The 19,291-nt window shown below is 50.3% G+C and overlaps 1 protein-coding gene across 1 annotated transcript in view; it reads left to right on the forward strand.

Moving 5' to 3' along the window:
• FBLN5 (fibulin 5) overlaps positions 1-19,291 on the forward strand; it is a 66,540-nt gene that overhangs the window by 29,151 nt on the left and 18,098 nt on the right. Inside the window, exons 5-6 of the mRNA XM_037504034.2 lie at positions 15,937-16,059; positions 18,930-19,046. Coding sequence (XP_037359931.1) covers positions 15,937-16,059; positions 18,930-19,046 — 240 coding nt within the window. The remainder of the gene's footprint in view (positions 1-15,936; positions 16,060-18,929; positions 19,047-19,291) is intronic.

A 19,291-nucleotide genomic window follows, 5' to 3' on the forward strand; every position in this document is an offset into this window, starting at 1 on the left:
TATGTCTTAATATATTTATTGGCCATTTGTGTTTTATCTTTTGAGGAATTGATCATATATTTTGCTCATTTTTCTGTTGGATTTTCTCTCTTGTGCTTGTGATTTGAATGCGTTCTTTATATCTAATTTTTTCACTCTACCTAAATTCTTTTCCTGTTGTGCGGTTGCAGATGTCTTCTTCCAGTTTGTGGCTTATCTTTTCTTTCTTTATGAGGCTATTTTTGAATAGTAGAAGGTCCTGCTTTGGATGTAAATGAACTTACTCATCTTTTATTTTGTAGTTAGAGTTTTTGTGGGGATTTGTTTGAGAGATTTTTCCCTACCCTCAAATCATAATTTTTTTTTTCTTTAAGACTTTGCTTTTCAGATATGACCTGGAAACCGTTTGGAATTTATTTGTGGAGGTGGTGAGAAGCACAGATCCAGTTTCACTTCTCTCTGAGTGGACGACGCCCGGTTACCTCAACATCTTTGGTTGAATAGAACCGCCTTGCCCCGTCACGCTGTAACCTGCCATCTTGACTGTCAAGCCCACACCCGAGCTGTAGCTTTCTGTTCTCTCTGATCCTTTCCAGTAACCCCTCGGGATGAATGATTACTACAATGTCGTCTTAGTCTAGTAAGACGCTTTCCTCGACTTACTACCTCGGGAGTCACTTGGCTATTGCTGGACCAAGTGTCTTAAGCCACCAACCAACGAAACAAGCAAATCAAAACCCTGTTGCGATTTTGGCTGTAATTCATCGCGTCTTCAGATAAATTTGAAGACGACCGGCCTCTTCATTATTGAGTCTTTGTATCCTTGAACATTAAGTCTTCCTTTTATAAGCTCTCCTTTAATGTCTTTCAGTAAGTTTCTGAACTGTGCTCTACCCAAGTCTGGCACATCTTTGTCTTGAATCGTTTCGATGAACCTTATGTTTTTGGTTGCTATGTGAATGGTATCTTTAAAAAATTTTAGTATCCTTTTGTTGTTGGTATGTAGAAATTCAGTTTATTTTTGAATATTGATCTTATATTCAGATGTCTTGTGAAAGTCTCTCGTTTACAGTGCTTTGTCAGTAGCATCTTTTGACTTATTCTGGGAACCATGCTCTCTGTGAATGTGCTTTTTTTTCTCCCCTGAGTTTTACATCTTCTATTTATTTTTCATTTCTTACTCCATTGACAAGTACCTTTATGTTGAACATAGGTCGTGGCAGTGGACAGCCTGTCAGGTTCATGAAATAATAGAACTGCTTCTAAAATTTCAGTATGAAGATTGATTTTGCTGTGTTTTCTTTCTTTTTACAAAAATCATTTGTGGATATTGACTTTATCAAATGATTTTTCTACAACTGTGGAGATAATTATATGCTTTTAAAAATCTGGTATTGTGAGGAATTACCCTGGTAGAATTTTTTCTTATTAAACCACCCTTTGTTCATTTCTAAGATAACCATCTTAGCCATGACATAATATATGATACACTGCTAGATGTGCCTAATATTTTGTCTAGGAATATTTCATCAATATCTGTATGATATTCTCAATGGCCTGTCACATTTCTTTTTTAAACTACTGTTGCTGGGCTTGGCATCAACACATTCACTTGATAGAGTGAGAGATTCTTCCTTTTCTGTTCTCTGGAAGACTGAAGTGATCTACTCATGGAAAACTTATTGCAATTTTCCTGTAAGATCATTGAGAAGAGATGCGTGGAGGAGGCGGGTGCTTGCTTCTTGGCTTTGGACTTGCACCAGGAACTTGGGGTGGGAAAAGCATGGAAGGAGACACATGGAGGAGAGACATGTAGAGACGTAAGTGGGGAGGCTGACATGGCAGCCGTTATCTTGCTTTGTACTTTTTTTTAAAATTTATTTATTTATGCATATAAAACCTGGGGTATAAGCAAGAGATATGGGGGGTAAGAAGATTCACCAGTGAGAGTGGGGAGCAGAACAGGTAAATCTACTGAAACACACTGCTGAGGGGAGCAGCAGGGAGACAGGAGAGGTCTGCTGTGCCATGTGGGTCAGCTCCCTGGCTGGGACTCGAACTCATGCTGCAGTGGCTGTTGATAGCTTGATAGTGCTGTGTCTTTAACCCCTGCGCCACCAGGGAGGCCCCATTGATTTGTACTTTGATTCTGCTCTCTTTGGCCCAGACTTGCCTGGCCCTTTCATCTCTTTGTATGTTTCCCCAACAGAAAGTGCTGTAGACGTGGGGCAGGCTGTCAGGCCTTGCATTCCCTCTTCAGGCCAACCCTGTTTGGCCTTGCATTTACCCACAAGGGGATGAATAACTTTGGGTGTTTCATTGGGAAACTATTATCCATTCTTCTCTTCCCTCTCTATGTATGATAATTCTATTAAGGTTCCATTACACTAAAAAAAAAAAAAAGATAATTGAGGTCTTGGGTTTCTTTGTGGGAAGATTTTTAACTACTGATATAATTTCCTTCGTAGTTATGGAACGACATAGGCTTTTTACTCCTTCTTAAGCCAGTTTTGCAGTTATGATTTTCTAAGAAAATTCTTAGAAGTGAAATCTCTTAAATTCCATTTAAGTTTTCAGATTTATTTACATGGATTTTTTAGCATTCTTCATATTATCTTTTAAATCTCTGCTTAATCGGTTATTATATTGCTCTCTCATTCCTAATATTGTGCTAACTCTCTTAAAAATATCTTAGTCATATCCATTTTATTAGCCATTGTCTAAGAACCAATTTTTTAACTTTGTTCATCTCTATTTTTTTTTTTTTACTTTTTATTCCATTAATTTCTGCTCTTATCTTTATTATCTTCTAATTTGTTGAATGTGTTCATTCCTTTCCCAGTTTCTTAAGCTGGATGCTTACTAGTTCATTTACTTTAAAGCCTTTCTTCTTCCTAATATTAGCATTGTGACTATGGATTTCTCTCTGTGCCCTATACATTTGGATAAATATTATTTCACTGCCATTAAGTTCTAAGACTTTTCTGATCTACTGCAGTTCTTACGATCCATGATTTATTTAGTGGCGAGTTTTTAAATTGTGCACATTTACGGGCTTTATGTTTTTGTTGTTGATTTCTAACTTAATTGCTTTGTATCGGGGAAGATGATCTGCGTGATAACGATTCTGCGAAATGTGTTTGGAACGTGTTTTATTCACTTTGGATCCACAGTGCCTAGCAGGATGCCAAGAATGTAGACGTCTTTTGGTAAATGTTTGCTGACCTAATGAATGACAGATGAATGACTGTCTAGTGACCAGGCATTAGAGGAATTATCTCTTTCTACTCAGCCAAGCTGTCCTGCCAGCTACATAATAAAAACATATGACCACCAGAAGCATAAGGCTCTCCCTGCCGATAGCACGGGAATAGAATGACCCTCCCAGTCGCCTGCCCTCCTCCTCTGTCCTTTCTCCTCTGGTCTGGGAAGCAGACGCTGAGTGGGTGGATGGGAGGCTGCTTGCAATGCTTGTCGTGAGACCACCAGACCCATTCTTGGAGGTGATAGATTTAGGGAACTGCATTCTTACTTTTTTTTTTTTCATAAATTGTGCATTCTCTCATGTTTTGAAAAGCCAGTTCTTTTTTTTTTTTAAAAGATTTATTTATTTTTATGCATACAAGAGCTGGGGTACAGGTCAGAACTGGGGGCGGGGGCGGGGGTGAGAGGACTCACCAGAGACAGAGCGGGGAACAGAACAGGCAGACTGACTGAAACACACTGCTGAGGGGAGCAGCGGGGAGGCAGGAGAGGTCCGCTCGCCATGTGGGTTGCTCCCTGGCCCGGGATGGAACTCGTGCTGCAGAGGCTGCGGACAGCTTCGTAGGTTGCGACTTAACCCCTTGCACCACCAGGGAGGCCCCATTCTTACTTTTTTTTTTAATAATCTGGGGAAAAGTAGAAAAATTACTGCTTCTCAAGTAGTAATGGGCTCTAAAAATACTATGGTGGCATTTCCTGCAAAGGAAATACTTTTCTCATTAAATCACTAAAAGTAGTTAGCCGTGATAAGCCCATTTAAAAAATGAGAAAACTGACATAATCCTAGTTAGCGATGGGGCTGATCGAGTTCCTTATCTGTGCTTCCGTTCTGCTTACTAACCGGCTCCACTGGTCCCATATAGTAAGAGGGTGGTAAGTCTGAGAGGTTGTGTGTAGATGAGAACACTTGAGTTCCACTTACAAGGGCACTTGAAGACAGAATGACAGATACATAGTCATTCTTTTCATCAATACATATTGGCTGAACGAATGAATGGACAGCTCTTGTTTGGGTGAGACCGTCTCCTTTTTAAATTAACATCAACCGGGTATCTTAACGAAAAGGGTGATCATTGGCGTCTCTGTCTTTTCTTAAATCCCTGAGAAGTACCTTTTGAAGATGCCCATTAAAGAGGTCTTAAAGGAGGTCCAGAGGGAAATAGTAGAACATTCTTATTTCAGGTGTGGGAAGTGACGACAATGCTGATAGATCATAACAACGTTCCTATATTGCAGCAACATTCACATATAGCAATGTTCATTTACTGTGTAGACATTTATACATTATAGCAATGTTTATATATTGTAATTTAGACACTTGCCATGGGCCTGACCGAAAAGTGGAAGGTAACTTAATTGTGCTTTCTAGTACTGTTATTATTTTTTTTTAAAGATTTATTTATTTATGCATACAAGAGCCGGGGTACAGGCCAGAGGTGTGGGGGGTGAGAGGATTCACCAGAGGCAGAGTGGGGAGCAGAACAGGCAGATCAACCAAAGTACACTGCTGAGGGGAGCAGTGGGCGAGTCAGGAGAGGTCTGCTGCGCCATGTGGGTAGCTCCCTGGCCGGGGATCGAACTCGTGATACAGTCGCTGCGGACAGCTTCATAGGTTGTGTCTTAACCCCTAGCCTTGCGCCACCAGGGAGGCCCCTCTAGTACTTTTAAGGGTGACATCAGGCAAGAAGAGCTTGTCCACTGAGGTCACCATCTTCACCTTGAGTTTCTCCCTGTTTTGTAATAGTCACATCTACAAGGTCATGTCCTCTCGTTTTGGTCACAGGCCAGATGTGGGCATCTCCTGGTTTCATTTATGTCTTTTTCCCTTGTGTCCTCCAGAGGGCCTCCTTCAACCTGCCTAGGTGAGAGGTGTAGACCGCAGCGAGGGCAGGGAGCTCATGAGGAATACAGAGGATTCAGATTAATCAGCCTTTCCAGGTAGAAGCGACAATGGGCTGCATTTTCAGAGGAGGAAACGGGCCAAGAAAGATTTGCCTCAAGGACACCATTGAACTCGTGGAAGTTTCTGGATTAGAGCCTGACTTTCAATCTCCTCTCTTTTTCTCTTCTTTTAGAAGATAGCTCCCCTCTCAGCCCCTCCACTCTCTTCCTTTCCTCTTCTGCTTTTTGACAAGAAGCCCGAACGGTCAACCAAGCCATTTCTGTTCCAGGTACTGAGTGAAAAAAAGCCTTTATTTACATGGGATCTCACAAAAACCCAAGAGTGATGTACCATCATTAGCTGCCAATTGCAAATAAGGAAACCAAGGCTTTTAGGGGTAAAAAACAAACAAGCGGAAAAAGCTTGTTTAAAATCATTCAGCTAAAATATTGGGGACGGGGCAGAATCTGAAATAGGCCTAACTCCAAAGCCTGCATCCCCCCAACCTGGATTGAGCACCTAGAGGCAGGAGGCGTCAGACTTGTTCCTCCCTCCATCTTGCCCTCCCCCGCCATTCCTTTTCTCCCCAGATTCTTTACTCTCACCCAGGGTCACTGGAGTCTTAATTCTTCTATGAAGGGGCTACCGAGGAGTGTGGGCTGTTTGGCCAGAATTCAGTCCCTTGGGAACAGAGAGGCAGCTTCACTGGGATTTTGCTTCAGATTACAGATCGATTATGTCTTTGGGTGGGAGCAGTTCATATAATTTAGAATGGAATTTCATGAAAAAATATGCTTTGATTTGCAGATATGCACTTTCTGTTGTGGGGACACCTACCCTGTGATTTGCCATGTTAACCAACTCAGTTTCTAATGCAATAACACATGGTATATTCACACTGGGGTGAAACAGATCTCCAGAACTTTCTCATCTTGCAAAACTGAAATGCCATACCCACTAAATGCTAACTCTGAGGACAGGTGGGTGAGGGCTGGTAGGGTGGTTTGATCAAACTCCATGGGTAGCTTTTACCTCCAAATCCAAAATGGCTGCTCCAGCTCTTACCATCACGTCTCCATCCCAGGAGAAGTGACCGAGGTACTGAACACTCATTCCTTTTAAAACACCACCTGAAGCTGTACATACTACTTTTACTTATATTCCACGGCAAGGATTTGTCAGGTAGCCACATTTCACTATAACGGAAACTGAAAATGCAGAAAATGTATATTGGAGGACAGGAGCAGCCTCTGCCACTATCCTCCTGGGTTCACTCAATGCAACTGTTCCAGCAAGCCTGTCCCTCCTGCGAGTGCCCCATTCTCTCCCTCATGACACTTGCTGTAGAGAATCGGGGGGCTCTGGTTCCTTATCTGCTCACAGCAGACTGTAAAGAGACAAGGCCCGTGTGCTATTTACCTCTGAGTCCCCAGCACCTATAGCAGAAATGGCGCATGGTGAATGAGTGGGGCATGCGTGGCATCCACCCATACCCTGGGTTATGGGTGTTGGGACTCAGACAGTATGCTCTTTCTGGTGGGAGGGCCGGCTTATGGCCTGGCAGGCGGCCCCCACATGTAACCCCTGCATTTTCCTGCCTTCTGCATGAGAGAAGCTCAAGACTCTGCTCGTGACCCCAGAAGGGTGGATGGAAAAAGGCAGCTTTATTCCGCCGGCAGGTAAACATGCAATCCCGAAAGTATTGAACCAGTTCAAATATTTATTTTAGATTCAAGTGATAGAATCTGACTCTAACCAAGTTCAAAGGGTGGTGGGCAGGGTGTGCCTCTGCCACCCAGTGCTGCTTGGGGTGGGGCCTTCACTTCCAGGGCTTAGCCAGGAGAGCGTATCCCAGGACTGCGCCTCTCGCATCCTCTCCACACCCCTTTGTCCCTGCAGGCCTCTCCCGTCTTCCAGCTGTCCCTCAGGCTTCACCTCCTCTGGGGTTGTATTCCCAGCAGTTAGGCTGATAGGCTGGGGTCCTCTACCAGAGATGGGGAGCAGGGCGCTTTGGACCATGCCAGCGTGAAGGGATGGAGACGAGAGAGGAGACAGAGAGGAGACGAGCATCGTGGGTTGGTCCCAGGACGAAGCATCTGTTTCCTAGCTGCTGGCCTTCTCGTTATGTTGAGTGGGGAAGCCCCTGTCACTTGCCCCCAGGGGAGGGACGTGTCCTGGGATGTGAGGGGTTCCAGCCATCGGTGTGTGTGAAGGAGGCTGTCCCCGCGCAGGCCCAGCGTGAAGGTCTGCCTGCCGCTCCCAGATCGGGACTCCCGCTGTGTGCGCTCATGCCCCCCCAAGGCATGTCTGTCTGTCTTCACGCTTGTCTGTCTGTCTTCCCCACTGGCCTGGGCGGGGGGCAGGTATGGGTGGCCCTATTCCAGAGATGAGGAAGCAGCCGCAGGAGCTCAGTGACAGGCACCAAGCCGCCCTGGTTGGTCAGTGACGGGGCAGAAGGAGCAGCCGCGGGCGGGGAGTCGGTGCCTGGGGCCTGGGGGTGAATTTGCACACGTGGCTGTTCTCATCTCCCGCGCTGGGCTGCGGGGTTTGCCCCAGGCCTGAACAGTGGTTGGAGTTCTTGGTCCTGCCCTGAGAGGCCCTGTGGACGCGCATGGCAGCCCACGCAGCTGTACCTTTGCCCTCCTCGGAGGCGCCTCCGTGACTCCCGAAAGCGCAGGTCTTCCTGGTCGGGGCCTCTGGCTCTCTAGAGTGTGAGTCCATCCGGCCGCGCGTGTGTTGTGTCCCAGCCGCTGGAGGTTGGGCAGCGGCTCAGAGCAGCTCTGGGCAGAGATGGGGACGGGGATAAGGCGCCCGCTCCGCGCGCTGGGGCTGCGGTGTCTGCCCGGGTCCGTCACGGCGCAGGAATGAATTCGGGCCACGGAGCAGCTGGGTGACCCGACAGTGTCCTCTGATACCCCGTGGCTTCCAGATCTTTCCCTCTCACCTCCAGAAAAGTCCACGAATGAGTTTTTTCCTGACCCAATTCACGTTTTCTCTTCCACTCTACGTGCCAGGCACTGTGTTATGCCCTTAGGACACAGATGTGAACAAGAACCATTTCCTGCTTTCAGGGAACTTGGGGTTCAGTGGAGGGAGACACAGCCCCACACCCAGCCCACCGGCTCAGCCCCGGGAAGTGCTCGGCTGAGCTGGCTGTCCACCTAGGCCTGGTAAATGATGGGCAGCCGAGGAAGCCTTGAGGCTTCTAAGGAGGGGATAGAAAATGTTGAGCAGTGGAGACACGGTCTTTCTGTGTCTCAGAAGGTTCTGGAGCTTGTGTTCATGGGACTTTCACAGGGGACAGACAGGAGGTCAGTGTTTTCTTAGACTATTACTGCAATCGCATTGAGAAAAGAGAGCGAGGCCTCAGTGTCTTTGGGGTAAGAGCTGTAAAGGAGGAGGGAAACGCGGGAGGCTCTCAGGAAGAGGATTGTGCGAGAGGGGGGCGCGGAGGGAAGGCTTTGAGATTGACTGAGGTTTCTGATCTGGGATAGAAAATGGTGACATCAACCGAGACAGCATCAGGAGAGGAAGGTGCGGGGAGGGGCTGAGGTTATCCAGGCCGGGTCCCTGAGGAACGAGACATGAGGGCAGGATGTGGGGGAGGCCGGGGCTCAGGGTAGGAGACTGGAGTGAGGCGAGGCAGGACCCAAGAGCTGTAGCATTTCTAGAGCAGTTGTGAGGATTCCATCAAGAAGGGGCGCTCTGTGCTGGAGGAAAGACACTGTCCTTCCTCCCAGGTGGAGTTTTTTGCACTTTTTGTTACCATTTGGGGGGGGCAGAGTCCATGAACTTTGGGGAACGGAGTTTACTCACAGGAAATGAAGACACCACCATCTGCTGGGAGGGAGACTGTTTTGAAAATACACAGTGCCCTAGCCCAAGGCCCCCACCCTGTCTGCACCCCAGGAAAGCACCCCGTTCAGCGTGGACTGTGCTGGGAACTTCCTTAACAAGACTCCTTCAATCACAAAAATGATGGTTAAGTAACAGGCTTGATTTTCGAGAGGAAAGGATTCTCTTGGAAATCACCCCTTTACTTTGAGCATGTAGATTCCCTCCTAAACTCTTTTGAATAACAACTTCTTAGACCTGAGCAGGTTGCGCGGAGACAGAACCAAGGAGCACTGAGCATCACTCAGCCCCTGGCTCGGCGGAGGGTGGCCCCGGGGCTGTCGCCCAGGAGTGGTCAGAAACGCCGAATCTACCCAGTCAGAACCTGCGTGTTCCCAGCATCCTCACCGCTTCTCATGCACGTTAAGGTCTGAGAAGTGCTGGCTTGGCAAGTGGATTCCAGATATGGAATTATTTAGGTAACTTCAAGGTCATACAGCTCTCCAAGCCTCAACCCCGTCCGTTCCGAATCAGTCCGAGAGTCTCCTGGGTAGTTAGGTTTGGGAACAATTGGCTTTTATAGATTCAGAAATCTTCTGTTGCTGGACAAAGGGCAAGAATTTTAGTAAATGCAAATCTAATTTGAATTGCACATTAGTTTGTTTTATAGTCACAATAATGGCCAAAGCCTCATGCCCTTCAAAAACAAAGGATGTCTGAGTTGGCAGGTTGGCCATTAAGCACCTTGTCACCTTATTCTCGGGGGACACCTCGATGATTGATGCTCAAGAAGGAACATATGTGACCCCCCACCCCCACCCTCACCCACGGTTGCTGTGACCATTCATACACTGGCAAGAGTTGAATGGACTTGGACTATTCACTGCCTTAAATCAGCTGATGTTTACCAAGCACTCTGGATGAAATTAATTAATTACCCCAGAACCCAGCAATGTGATCCCAGTTAGTTGCATGACTTGTTTCTGTAGAGGGTCACAGCTCGAAGGAAACGTCCAGAACAATCTTTCATGCTTTTACTTTATGTGCAGAGAACTAAAGCCCACAAAGAGGTTGGGACCTGAATCCCGGCTGATTTCTTCCAGAGGAAAGAATTTTTTGTTGTTTGGAAAATGGACCATCTATTTATTACCTGAATAGAGGGGCAGAACGAGCAAGCTTTGTATTCTGTACTTGAAATCTCAAGCACGAGACAGCGCTGGGAACACAGAAAGCTCTGACTCCGACAGAGCATTGCCCGGACTATCAGACCCAGGCAGCACAGATACCCTGGGAGTTGAACAAGCGAGTTCTCCAACGCTGAGATCTTTAATTAAGCAGGTGTTTAGGAAATAGGTCCTCTGTCATTTCCAGCCTTGGCTGCGCTCCTCTCCTTGAAAAATGGCCCTGACCCAGCCCGGCAGCAGGCCTGAAACTGGCTGCAAGGGGAGCCGTCGGAATGTGCATTGTTATTTTCTTGCTTATCAGACCCCATTAGCTTGAGCAAGGAAGGGACAAAACCGGGCTGGGAAAACACGTTGTTTCACTGGGCAAAAATTTACTACCAAGGAAATAATTTTGCTGTGTCCAAAAAAGGCATAGTGGAGGCCTTTGCAAAGGTGTCGCCTTCCAAGTCCTTTTGGACAGTTTCTCCCAGTGTCACCCAGGGAGAATGTTTCCCTTGGGCGGATGGCCGTTCTCACCCCGGGGCAGAGACGCGCAGCTGCGCTGCTGGCCCCAGGCTCACGGGGCCAGCCCTGCTCATTCGGAAGGTTGGACAGACCCGGGAAGAGCAGAGAACCGCCGTCCGTGTGCAGGTGGACGGTGTCTGGCTGTGGAGGGCACCAGCACGCGTGTGGTAGGCTTTCGAGTGAGAGAACCGTAGGTGGACTCCCGGACGCCCAAGCGCAGAAGTGGCGGCTGTGGGTCCCGTCCAGGTCTCCTGCCACGTGTCCAGGCATGAGCGGGAGAAGTTGCCGGCTCTGGCTGTGCGTGACCCGCAGAACTAGTCCTCAGCCCTCTTGGCGTCTTGGGTAAACCCCACCACAGCGCCGGAAGGAGACAGAAGCCAGGGCCCGCCTCTCTTTCACAGCTGTTAGGACAGCGCCCCTCCAGGAAGGGCAGTAAGACGTGCAGAGTCCCTACTATGTGCCGGGCAGTGCCGAGGGGGCCGTGCACGCTGATATATGGATTCTCACCGTAGGCGAGGAGGCGGCTGCCAGGGCTCCGCTCTGCAGAGGTTAGTGACCTCGCTCAGCAGTACCCCGTAATTAAGGACAGGAGCCTGGATTCACACCCAGCCCTGCCTGCCCCCAAAGCCCTTTCTGGGGACGTCTCAGCCCTTTGTGTTTTTTCCCTTAGGCTTTGATGCTGGGGGAATGGCCTCAGAAATGCTCTCCCTGTGGGCATGGGGGAACCATTAGTTTTTGTGTTTTTTACGGTTTAAAGGACATTTTATTTCAATTAGAGTTTGTGTCATGAAAACAGCTGGCATATTTTCCTTGGACAGTTAAGGGTGAATGCCGAACTGTAAATGCATAGACGTATACAGTTTGTCTATTTAGAAATAATAAGTAGCTGGCATGCTGAGGTGTGATACTGTGTTCAGACATAGGTGTTCTTGTCCATGTCAGTGCATGAAGCCTGCCATGCCGGCCTGCAGAGGCTTTTATGTAATAACCTGTGCCTTACCACTTCGCTCACACCCACAGCCACTCGTTTCACGTGGGACAGAAAGAGGGTTGTATGTTGTTTCCAGGGAAGGGCAGAAAACAGGAAAGAACCATTCATCACACATCTCAAAGCCTGCCCAAGAGAGGGGTGCTGTGGCTGATCCCATCACGGGCTCCTGCTGCAAGGGCTATGGCACCCCACAACTTGGTGGACCAGGTTCTCCTTTGAGTCACCCTGGAATTTTCTGTCATTTTGTTGTCCCGGCTGTTAGGCAGTTGTGTTCTAATGTTCTGAGGCAAGTTCCTTCATCTGGTGCGACTCTGAAATCTGAGAGGTCTTGAATGGCGTCTTCCACCCACGCTGCCTCAGTGCACCTGCCCCGAGAGGCTGCCTCTTTGGCTGGGGGTGACACGCTGGCTGGTGGCACGAAACCCTGAGTGTTTGTGATGTGTGGGCCACTGTCCCACGGCCTCAGAGTCCACTTCTGCCTGTGGCCTTCTGGGAGGGCGCCGGGGAGACGAGACAGGCTGGTTTTGATGGCTTTCTGGAGTGAGTGGTATTTCAGATTGAGAACATCTAATGGCAGGTCTGTCCAGGGAAGTGTGAAAGATGGTGGCAGCTCAGATAAACTGGACAGGGCAGCAGGACTGGCCCCCTGGATATGCAGGACTACACCCCTTGGGCACCCTCAGTGATGGGCTTTGGTCTGCTGCCAGGTTCTGGAAGAGTCAATGAGCTCTTTCCTCCAGTTGTGAGTGTGCTGGTTGCCTGGACAGCAGATGGACATCGCCCCGCTGGGGAGGGACAGACGACGAACGTGATTGCTGTAGTGGAAGCTTCCAAGTGCCAGCTGCTGCCTGGGGCCATAGTCCCCAGGGGGACTCAGGGACTCGGCAGGAGGCCTCCGGGAGAGTCTGCATCTGGGGACGACAGCGCTGCAGGGACCGTGCTTGACACCAGTGCTCCCCGCGGGCCGCAGGCTTGGGAGGACATTGGGCAGGAGCAAGCAGAGAGGTGATCCCGGATCGCGGGAACCCAGAGATCTTTCCTCTTGGGAGACTTCCTAAATATCACACAGAGAGAGAGGAAACAACAGGCTCGGTTTGCGTCCGAGGATAATGACACTTACTCAGGTTGCCTCCCTTGTACTTTTCCACTGATGCAGAAAAGGACGCTTTGCCAAAGAATGTCCTTGGAGTGGCTCGATGTATTTTTCCTTCTGTTATTTAAGTCAAATGTATTTAATGTAAAGCAGCTCGGCTGTGAACTGGAATGTGTGCTGAGTCTTTGAGCCCTGGGTGGGGACCCACAGAGTGGCCATTTCCACCAGGTGCGTCAGTTTTGACAGTCATTTGCAGCGAGGCTTGTAACAAGGTCCACACACCAGAATGGTCTTGTCAGCACGTTGGCCGGGAAGAACCCATCTGGGAGCTGAGAGGCATGAATGTGTTTTATTCATTGTACGTTCATCCGCCCACACCCGCCCACCCAGCCATCCCTCCACCCACTCATGAACCCGTTTGTTCATCCGTCCATCCGTCTAGTCATCCACCCACCCGGCCTCCTAGCCATGCCTTTGCCAAACAGTTATTGGACATTTACTGTGGACGCAACGTCATTCCAGGAATGTTTTGAGGGTATAAAGAGGGGCTGCATTTCTCTCAAAACTCCAGGGACACACCTATATAATACATATCACATGTATGATAAATATAATACATACATGTCATATATCATATAAGTTATACACACATATGGATGCTGACCATTCATTCACTGAGTTAAAGGTTAAAATTTCGCTTTTTGGAAGAATAACAATAGGAATATGGTATAACGGACTTCTGTGGCTCAGTAAAAGTGGTGTAGTATAAAAGCATGAACTTTAAAGATTTTTGTTTCTAGGCTGCGTGTTTCGCACGCGCCTGTGAGGGTGTACACACACGCGTGGGCACATGTAAGCCCTGCGTGCCCTCTGAGCCACCGTCTGGTTTCTTTCCCCAGGGTTTTGTGGCCACGTCGTGTGTCTGTAAGTTGCGCAAACACAGAGACCTGGGAACTGGATTTCTCCAAGGTTCTCTCACAGTTCCTCTCCTCCTTGGGTCTCCTCACACTTCATTCTCCCCCAGGCAGGAAAAAGAGCACAAATTCCTAAAGTCGCGTTGTTCCCAGGGTACAATTGCCATCCATCACTCCCCGCGGAAAAATGTAAATATTTCCTGGCTGATAGTGGCCTTATTTATTATCATAGGCTGGATATGGATTTGAGCGAGGGCGGCCGGTGGCCAAGCATTATTCCTGGGCTTCCCTGGGACGCTTGGCTGGTGGGCAGAGCCGGGTGGAAGAAAGGTGAAGGGCGGAGGCAGGAGTTCCTGGCGCTCGGGGCAGGGTTGGGGCTTTGCCACCGAGGCTGAGCTTCGCCGCCTTGCGACCTGCTTCTAGGAGTCTGTGCACATCGGAAAGACGGAAGGCTGCTTCCACGCCGTGCCCAGATACCCGGTCATCTGGGGGAGGGCGGGGGTCCCTCAGTGTCATCTGCCGCAGGTGGATGGTGCATTGTCATGGTGTCAGGTGACGCCCAGGGACCATTCCTTACCTGGCAGAATGTTTCAGTGTTTGACGAAAGAATGTTTTAATCAGGCTCTGCTCCCTGCAGACAAAGCCCCATGCTACCCAAGCCCTGGTCCTCGAGGACCTCATGCTTTGGGACCCTAGATGCCCCCACCCCGTCACAGTCTGCCATCTGCAGCGTCCGAGGCAGACATTTTCCAGATGGGGCAGGAAAAGGCCGCAAAAGCTTAGCCCTTTCTCCTCTGCCCGGTCTGCCGGCTCCTCCCAAACCTGCTTGGTCCTGGCGAGGTGACGGCTGCCCAGTGGGGTGTCTGGCCTTGGCTTGGTGTGTGGTCACTCTTCACTGCACTTTCCTTGTGGAGAAATGGGCCTCATGAGCCTGTCCCGGGGCGATCCCGAGAATAAATACAGTGACGGGAGGTGTGGGGCACCCGGCACAGGCTCAGGGAGCTGCAGCTTTTAACACTGTCTGCAACTACACGATGGTGCGCACCAGACATGGGTGGCGGGCAAGCCCTGACGGCAGGAGTGAGGGGCCAGGAGGACACGTCGGTGATGCATGTGACAGGGGCGAGTCGGACCAGGCATGTGCAGGACACGCCGGGGTCCTTGTGTGGTCCTGGACGAGCGACAAGGGCGGGGAGTGGTGGCAGGAGAGCCCAGCTGAGTGCTGCCCTTGGAGCGCGCCGCGGGGAGGGGAAGACGGTTCATTCAGTTGAAACAAACAGCTTTGCTGCTCGCGACGCACCCTGACCGTCTCGAGAATGTGACCTTGGGTACAGCTTGGTCTCTGGCTTTGAGCTCTTGGGGAAGGAGAAGGGGCGGGCTCGGGCACAGGCGCCTACGTGGCATCAGAGACGGCGCGGGGCGTGGGGCCTGCGGGCGATGCGGCGGTGGCGACGGGCCTGGGAACTCTGGAGTGGAGAGAAGGTCGGGGCTCCGGGAAGCTTCGTGAAGAGGCAGGAACCGCAGGCTGAAAGGTCTTCACGGACAGGTACAAGGTTCCGACGGCAAGGACTCTCCTTTGTCCTCTGCGTGTTGCCTGTGATGTTTGTCGCGCCCTGGGCGTACGGCAGGCGCGCAGCAGGCCCTTGTCCAGCACTTGGTACAGAACGTGCGGGTGTCGGGCAGGGCACAGCATTGCCGGGTGCTGGGCTCTGCCGCCGTGACTGCTCTCAGAGAAGGTGGTGAGGGTGGCGGGAGAGGATCCTTCTGACGTGGTTCTCTTTTCAGCCACTTCCCTTTGTAGCTTTTTGGGGAGCAGGCAAGCTTTTCCCCTCCAATGAAAGGTCAGTGTCTCCTGGTGGCACCCCTTGGGGAGGTTCTTCTTTTTCCTTTTTTTTTAAAGGTTTATTTTATTTATACAAGAACCGGGGTACAGGCCAGATGCACGGAAGGGTGAGAGGATTCACCAGAGACAGAGCGGGGAACGGAACAGGCAGACTGATGAAATACACTGCTGAGGGCAGCAGCGGGCAGCAGGAGAGGTCTGTGCGCCATGTGGGTTGCTCCGAGGCTGGCGGGGATGGAACCGGCGCTGCAGAGGCTGCGGACAGCTTCACAGCGTGGCGCTTAACCGCCTGCGCCACCAAGGGAGGCCCCTCTTCGTTCTCCTTAATGTAACCCAGGGACATTATCAACTGCCTCCCAGCCAGGCAAGCAAGCAGCTGACTCCGCTGGTGGCTCCAGGGCTCTGGATAGATGTAGATGACATTCTTTGGCGTATGTCTGTCTTACAGATGTGGACGAGTGTGCAACAGATTCTCACCAGTGCAACCCTACCCAGATTTGCATCAACACTGAAGGAGGATACACCTGCTCCTGCACTGATGGATACTGGCTTCTGGAAGGCCAGTGCTTAGGTGAGAACTCCCTGGGGCTCACAGAGACTCTCGGAAATGAGTGGTTACAGGAGGTATCATGAAATGTGGGCCCCGCCGGGAGGCCTAAAGGCAGAGGGCTTCCCTTTGGGGGGTTGAGGGGCAGGCAGAAGGCTACTGAGCTTATATGTAGCAACACTCTCTAAAATCAGCTGTTACCATCACGTCATGTCATCGTCAGAGTTCTTGACTGACATTTTTAAGGGCTCATGTTTGATATGCCTAGACCTTCTTCCTACCTTTAGGAAGTTTATATCCAAGGCAGGAAGTGATGTGGGCGAGTGGTCTCTGTCCTCGTTAGACGTCATACTAAGAGAAGGGAACCCTTGCTTAGTCGCAGCAGAGTTCCAAGTCTCAAGTGTGGACCAGGAGATTCTGAGGGACAGTCACCTCCCCCGGTACCCCATTGTAGTCCTCTCGCCACCCGCCCTCCCCTAACCCCCGCCCAGCTGTGGTCTTTTCCCTCCTAAGGAATCAGTCAGAGCCAGTTGAGAATTTTGTCCCTGGCAGTGGGCATTGGTGATATGATCGTTCTGTTTGTTTTTACTGGAGGGTATTTTCCTTTCTTCCCCGCTAGTTTTTGCTTTAGCCAAGTGAATGAATTCATAGCAATCTCTAGCTGTCACTTCAATTTCTATTTCTAAGGTGTGATTTCTATGCTGTGTTTTCTTGGAAAAGCTCTGCTAGTTTAAATTCTCTAAGACGCTACTCTGTTGCTGGAAAGTCAGTCTGGGAAAACTGAGAAACAAATCCAAACAACATCATGGCAGGGAAAAAAGGGGTTCTTTTTTCCAAGTCTCTCTTGATTGGGACCGAGTTGAAGTCCGCTGTCGAGCCCTGTCCGCAGCATCCTCCAGGCCCGATAAGCCAGCTGAGACTTGGCTGGGTTCTCCCTTCCAGGCATGCACCCGAGAGCTGGCTGCGCATGCGCCTGTGTGACCATGACGTCCGTGTGCATTTTAACCAACCTCAGCTATTATGGAAAATTTGATGCCACTGATTTGAACATAAGCAGATCAGTGTGAGGGAGTTATTTGTGCAGGAACTTAATATGTAGCATTTCAGGGCTGGAAGGGATGTCAGATATTATGTCATCCAACTTTTATAGAGCTGGGAACTGAGACTCACAGAGGAGGGACATTTTGGACAGAGTGTGTTGGGGTCTAGTGTCTGTCTACTGTTTCCCAGTCCAGTTTCTCCTCCAGGGCATGCTAGAGACGGGGGTGCTGGAGAGGCTCAGGTGCCTGGAACTCTCAGGCTCCATGGTATAGATCCCACCCCGCCAGTCAGAAGGTGCCCAGGTGGGGAGGTGGAGGGGGTAGTATTGACTCCCACAGGTTGAAGCTTTTGGAGGGAGGCCCCCTGTGGCACGCTCCTCACTTACCCTAAAGGAAGAACTTTCCCAGTTGCAGCTGAACTTGTGCCACCCACTGGCCAAAGTCGTCTTTCTCTTTCAAAATGCAAGTTCCACAGCCATCCACCACCCCCTCTCTGCACCTTTGGAAAGGCTGCTTTTGCAGAAAAATCAGGGCCTGGGGGGTTGCCTTTACTCCAAGGCGCCTCTGCACAGCGGGTGCCCTCTTTTTCCTCTCCTGTTTCCTGGAGAGAGGGGAGGCCCAGCCACAGCACAAGCAGGCAGTGGGGTGGGCCCAGCTGGAAGTAGCTGCGCCTCAGAGATAAAATGGAATCACAAGGGCCGGCATGCAGCCTGGGTGGAGGGCGGGCCACTGGGTGAGGTGGAGGTGGGGGTCCCTTCTGGCAGCAGGTGGTAGATACTCGGAGCAGGGTCAGAGTTTGAAGCTGGGTTCCAGAGTCTGGATGGATCCTGGTTTCAAAGGAACAGGGATAGCAGGTAGCGGGTGTGGCTGGTTTAGGGGAGGTGGGGCTGAGACAAGGACCAGGTACTCAGGCAGCTCTCCTGTTCCCAGCAGGCTTCATTCAGACCTCTGACCCCACAGGAGGCAATTCCTTAGCCTGCCAGCCCATGACTTGGGGACTGGGAAGTGCTTTCCAGTGAGACCAGGCTCCCTACTGACTGGTGCATGTTATCAGGGAGACTGTCTTGCCGGGTTCTGGATCCGTTCATGCACAGAGCTGACGCTTGCTCTGGGAAGGCCAGCCATGGCTCGGAAGAGGGGTGTGTATCCAGAGTTTTATGGTCTAGGAGGGGTCTGAGGCAAACTTCCGTGTCCTTGTGTTACTGGACCCACAGGACTCTGTGCACTGCCCAGACACCCTGACCTGCACTCGCTCTGTCTGACAGCTGGACACTGTTACTAGAGCTGGCCAGCAGCCTCATGGACCGTGTTATGGACTCTCATATTTTCAGCTAATTGTCCCATTTCAGGGCCAGGTAACATTATCATCAAATCTTAAAGCTGGATAAATTTTAGCTTTGATTCAAATCTTAAGCGGCCACCTTGTCCACCTTTCCATTCTACGTGGAAATTTCTCTACCACTTTCAAGACTGGCTCAGGTGTTTGTGGGGCTGAGATGTGTTGGGGATGGTGACAGGGAGGCCGAGGCTGGGAATCCAGAGGCCGTCACCCTCCCTGACACTTAGAGCAGCAGATCCTCGAATGACATCACGTAGGGCCCTTTCCTTTTAATGTTGATAAGAAAGAATCCTGGCTAACTTTGAACAAAAACGACGTTATTTACTCACAGGCCCAGTTTCATCACGCCTCGTTCCTCTTTAAGTCACAGTTTGATGTTCATGAGAACTTACTGCCCTGCCGCAGCGCCCTGCATGTGTCTGCGCCGTCCCAGGACAGAGACTGGGCGGTGCTGCTGCGGGGGCCGCCTCGGTGAGGCAGAGGATCTCTTACCTTGCTGGCGTTTCTGTTCCCAGACATTGATGAATGTCGCTATGGCTACTGCCAGCAGCTGTGTGCGAACGTTCCTGGATCCTATTCCTGTACATGCAACCCTGGCTTTACCCTCAACGAGGATGGAAGGTCTTGCCAAGGTACGTGGTGTGGATGAAAACTCGAACATGATGTGAAAACGCTGGCTGTTGTCTTCGAGTCTGATGGCGTGTGTTGGCGGGAAGTGCTGCTGTTCCAGTGTATTCCCACTCGTGGTTCCCGCCCCCGCCCATGCCCTGAGATCGAAGGGGTGTGAAACATGCCAGAGGTGCTGCTGAGATTAGACCCGCAGCCCTCGGCCACTGGGGGCCTATGGCCTCATGGATTTGCGTCTCTGTGCACCCAG

Source organism: Talpa occidentalis, unplaced genomic scaffold (genome assembly GCF_014898055.3).
Source record: "Talpa occidentalis isolate TD23 unplaced genomic scaffold, MPIMG_talOcc4v2.1 talOcc4.11, whole genome shotgun sequence".
In the NCBI taxonomy this organism is placed as follows: domain Eukaryota; kingdom Metazoa; phylum Chordata; class Mammalia; order Eulipotyphla; family Talpidae; genus Talpa; species Talpa occidentalis.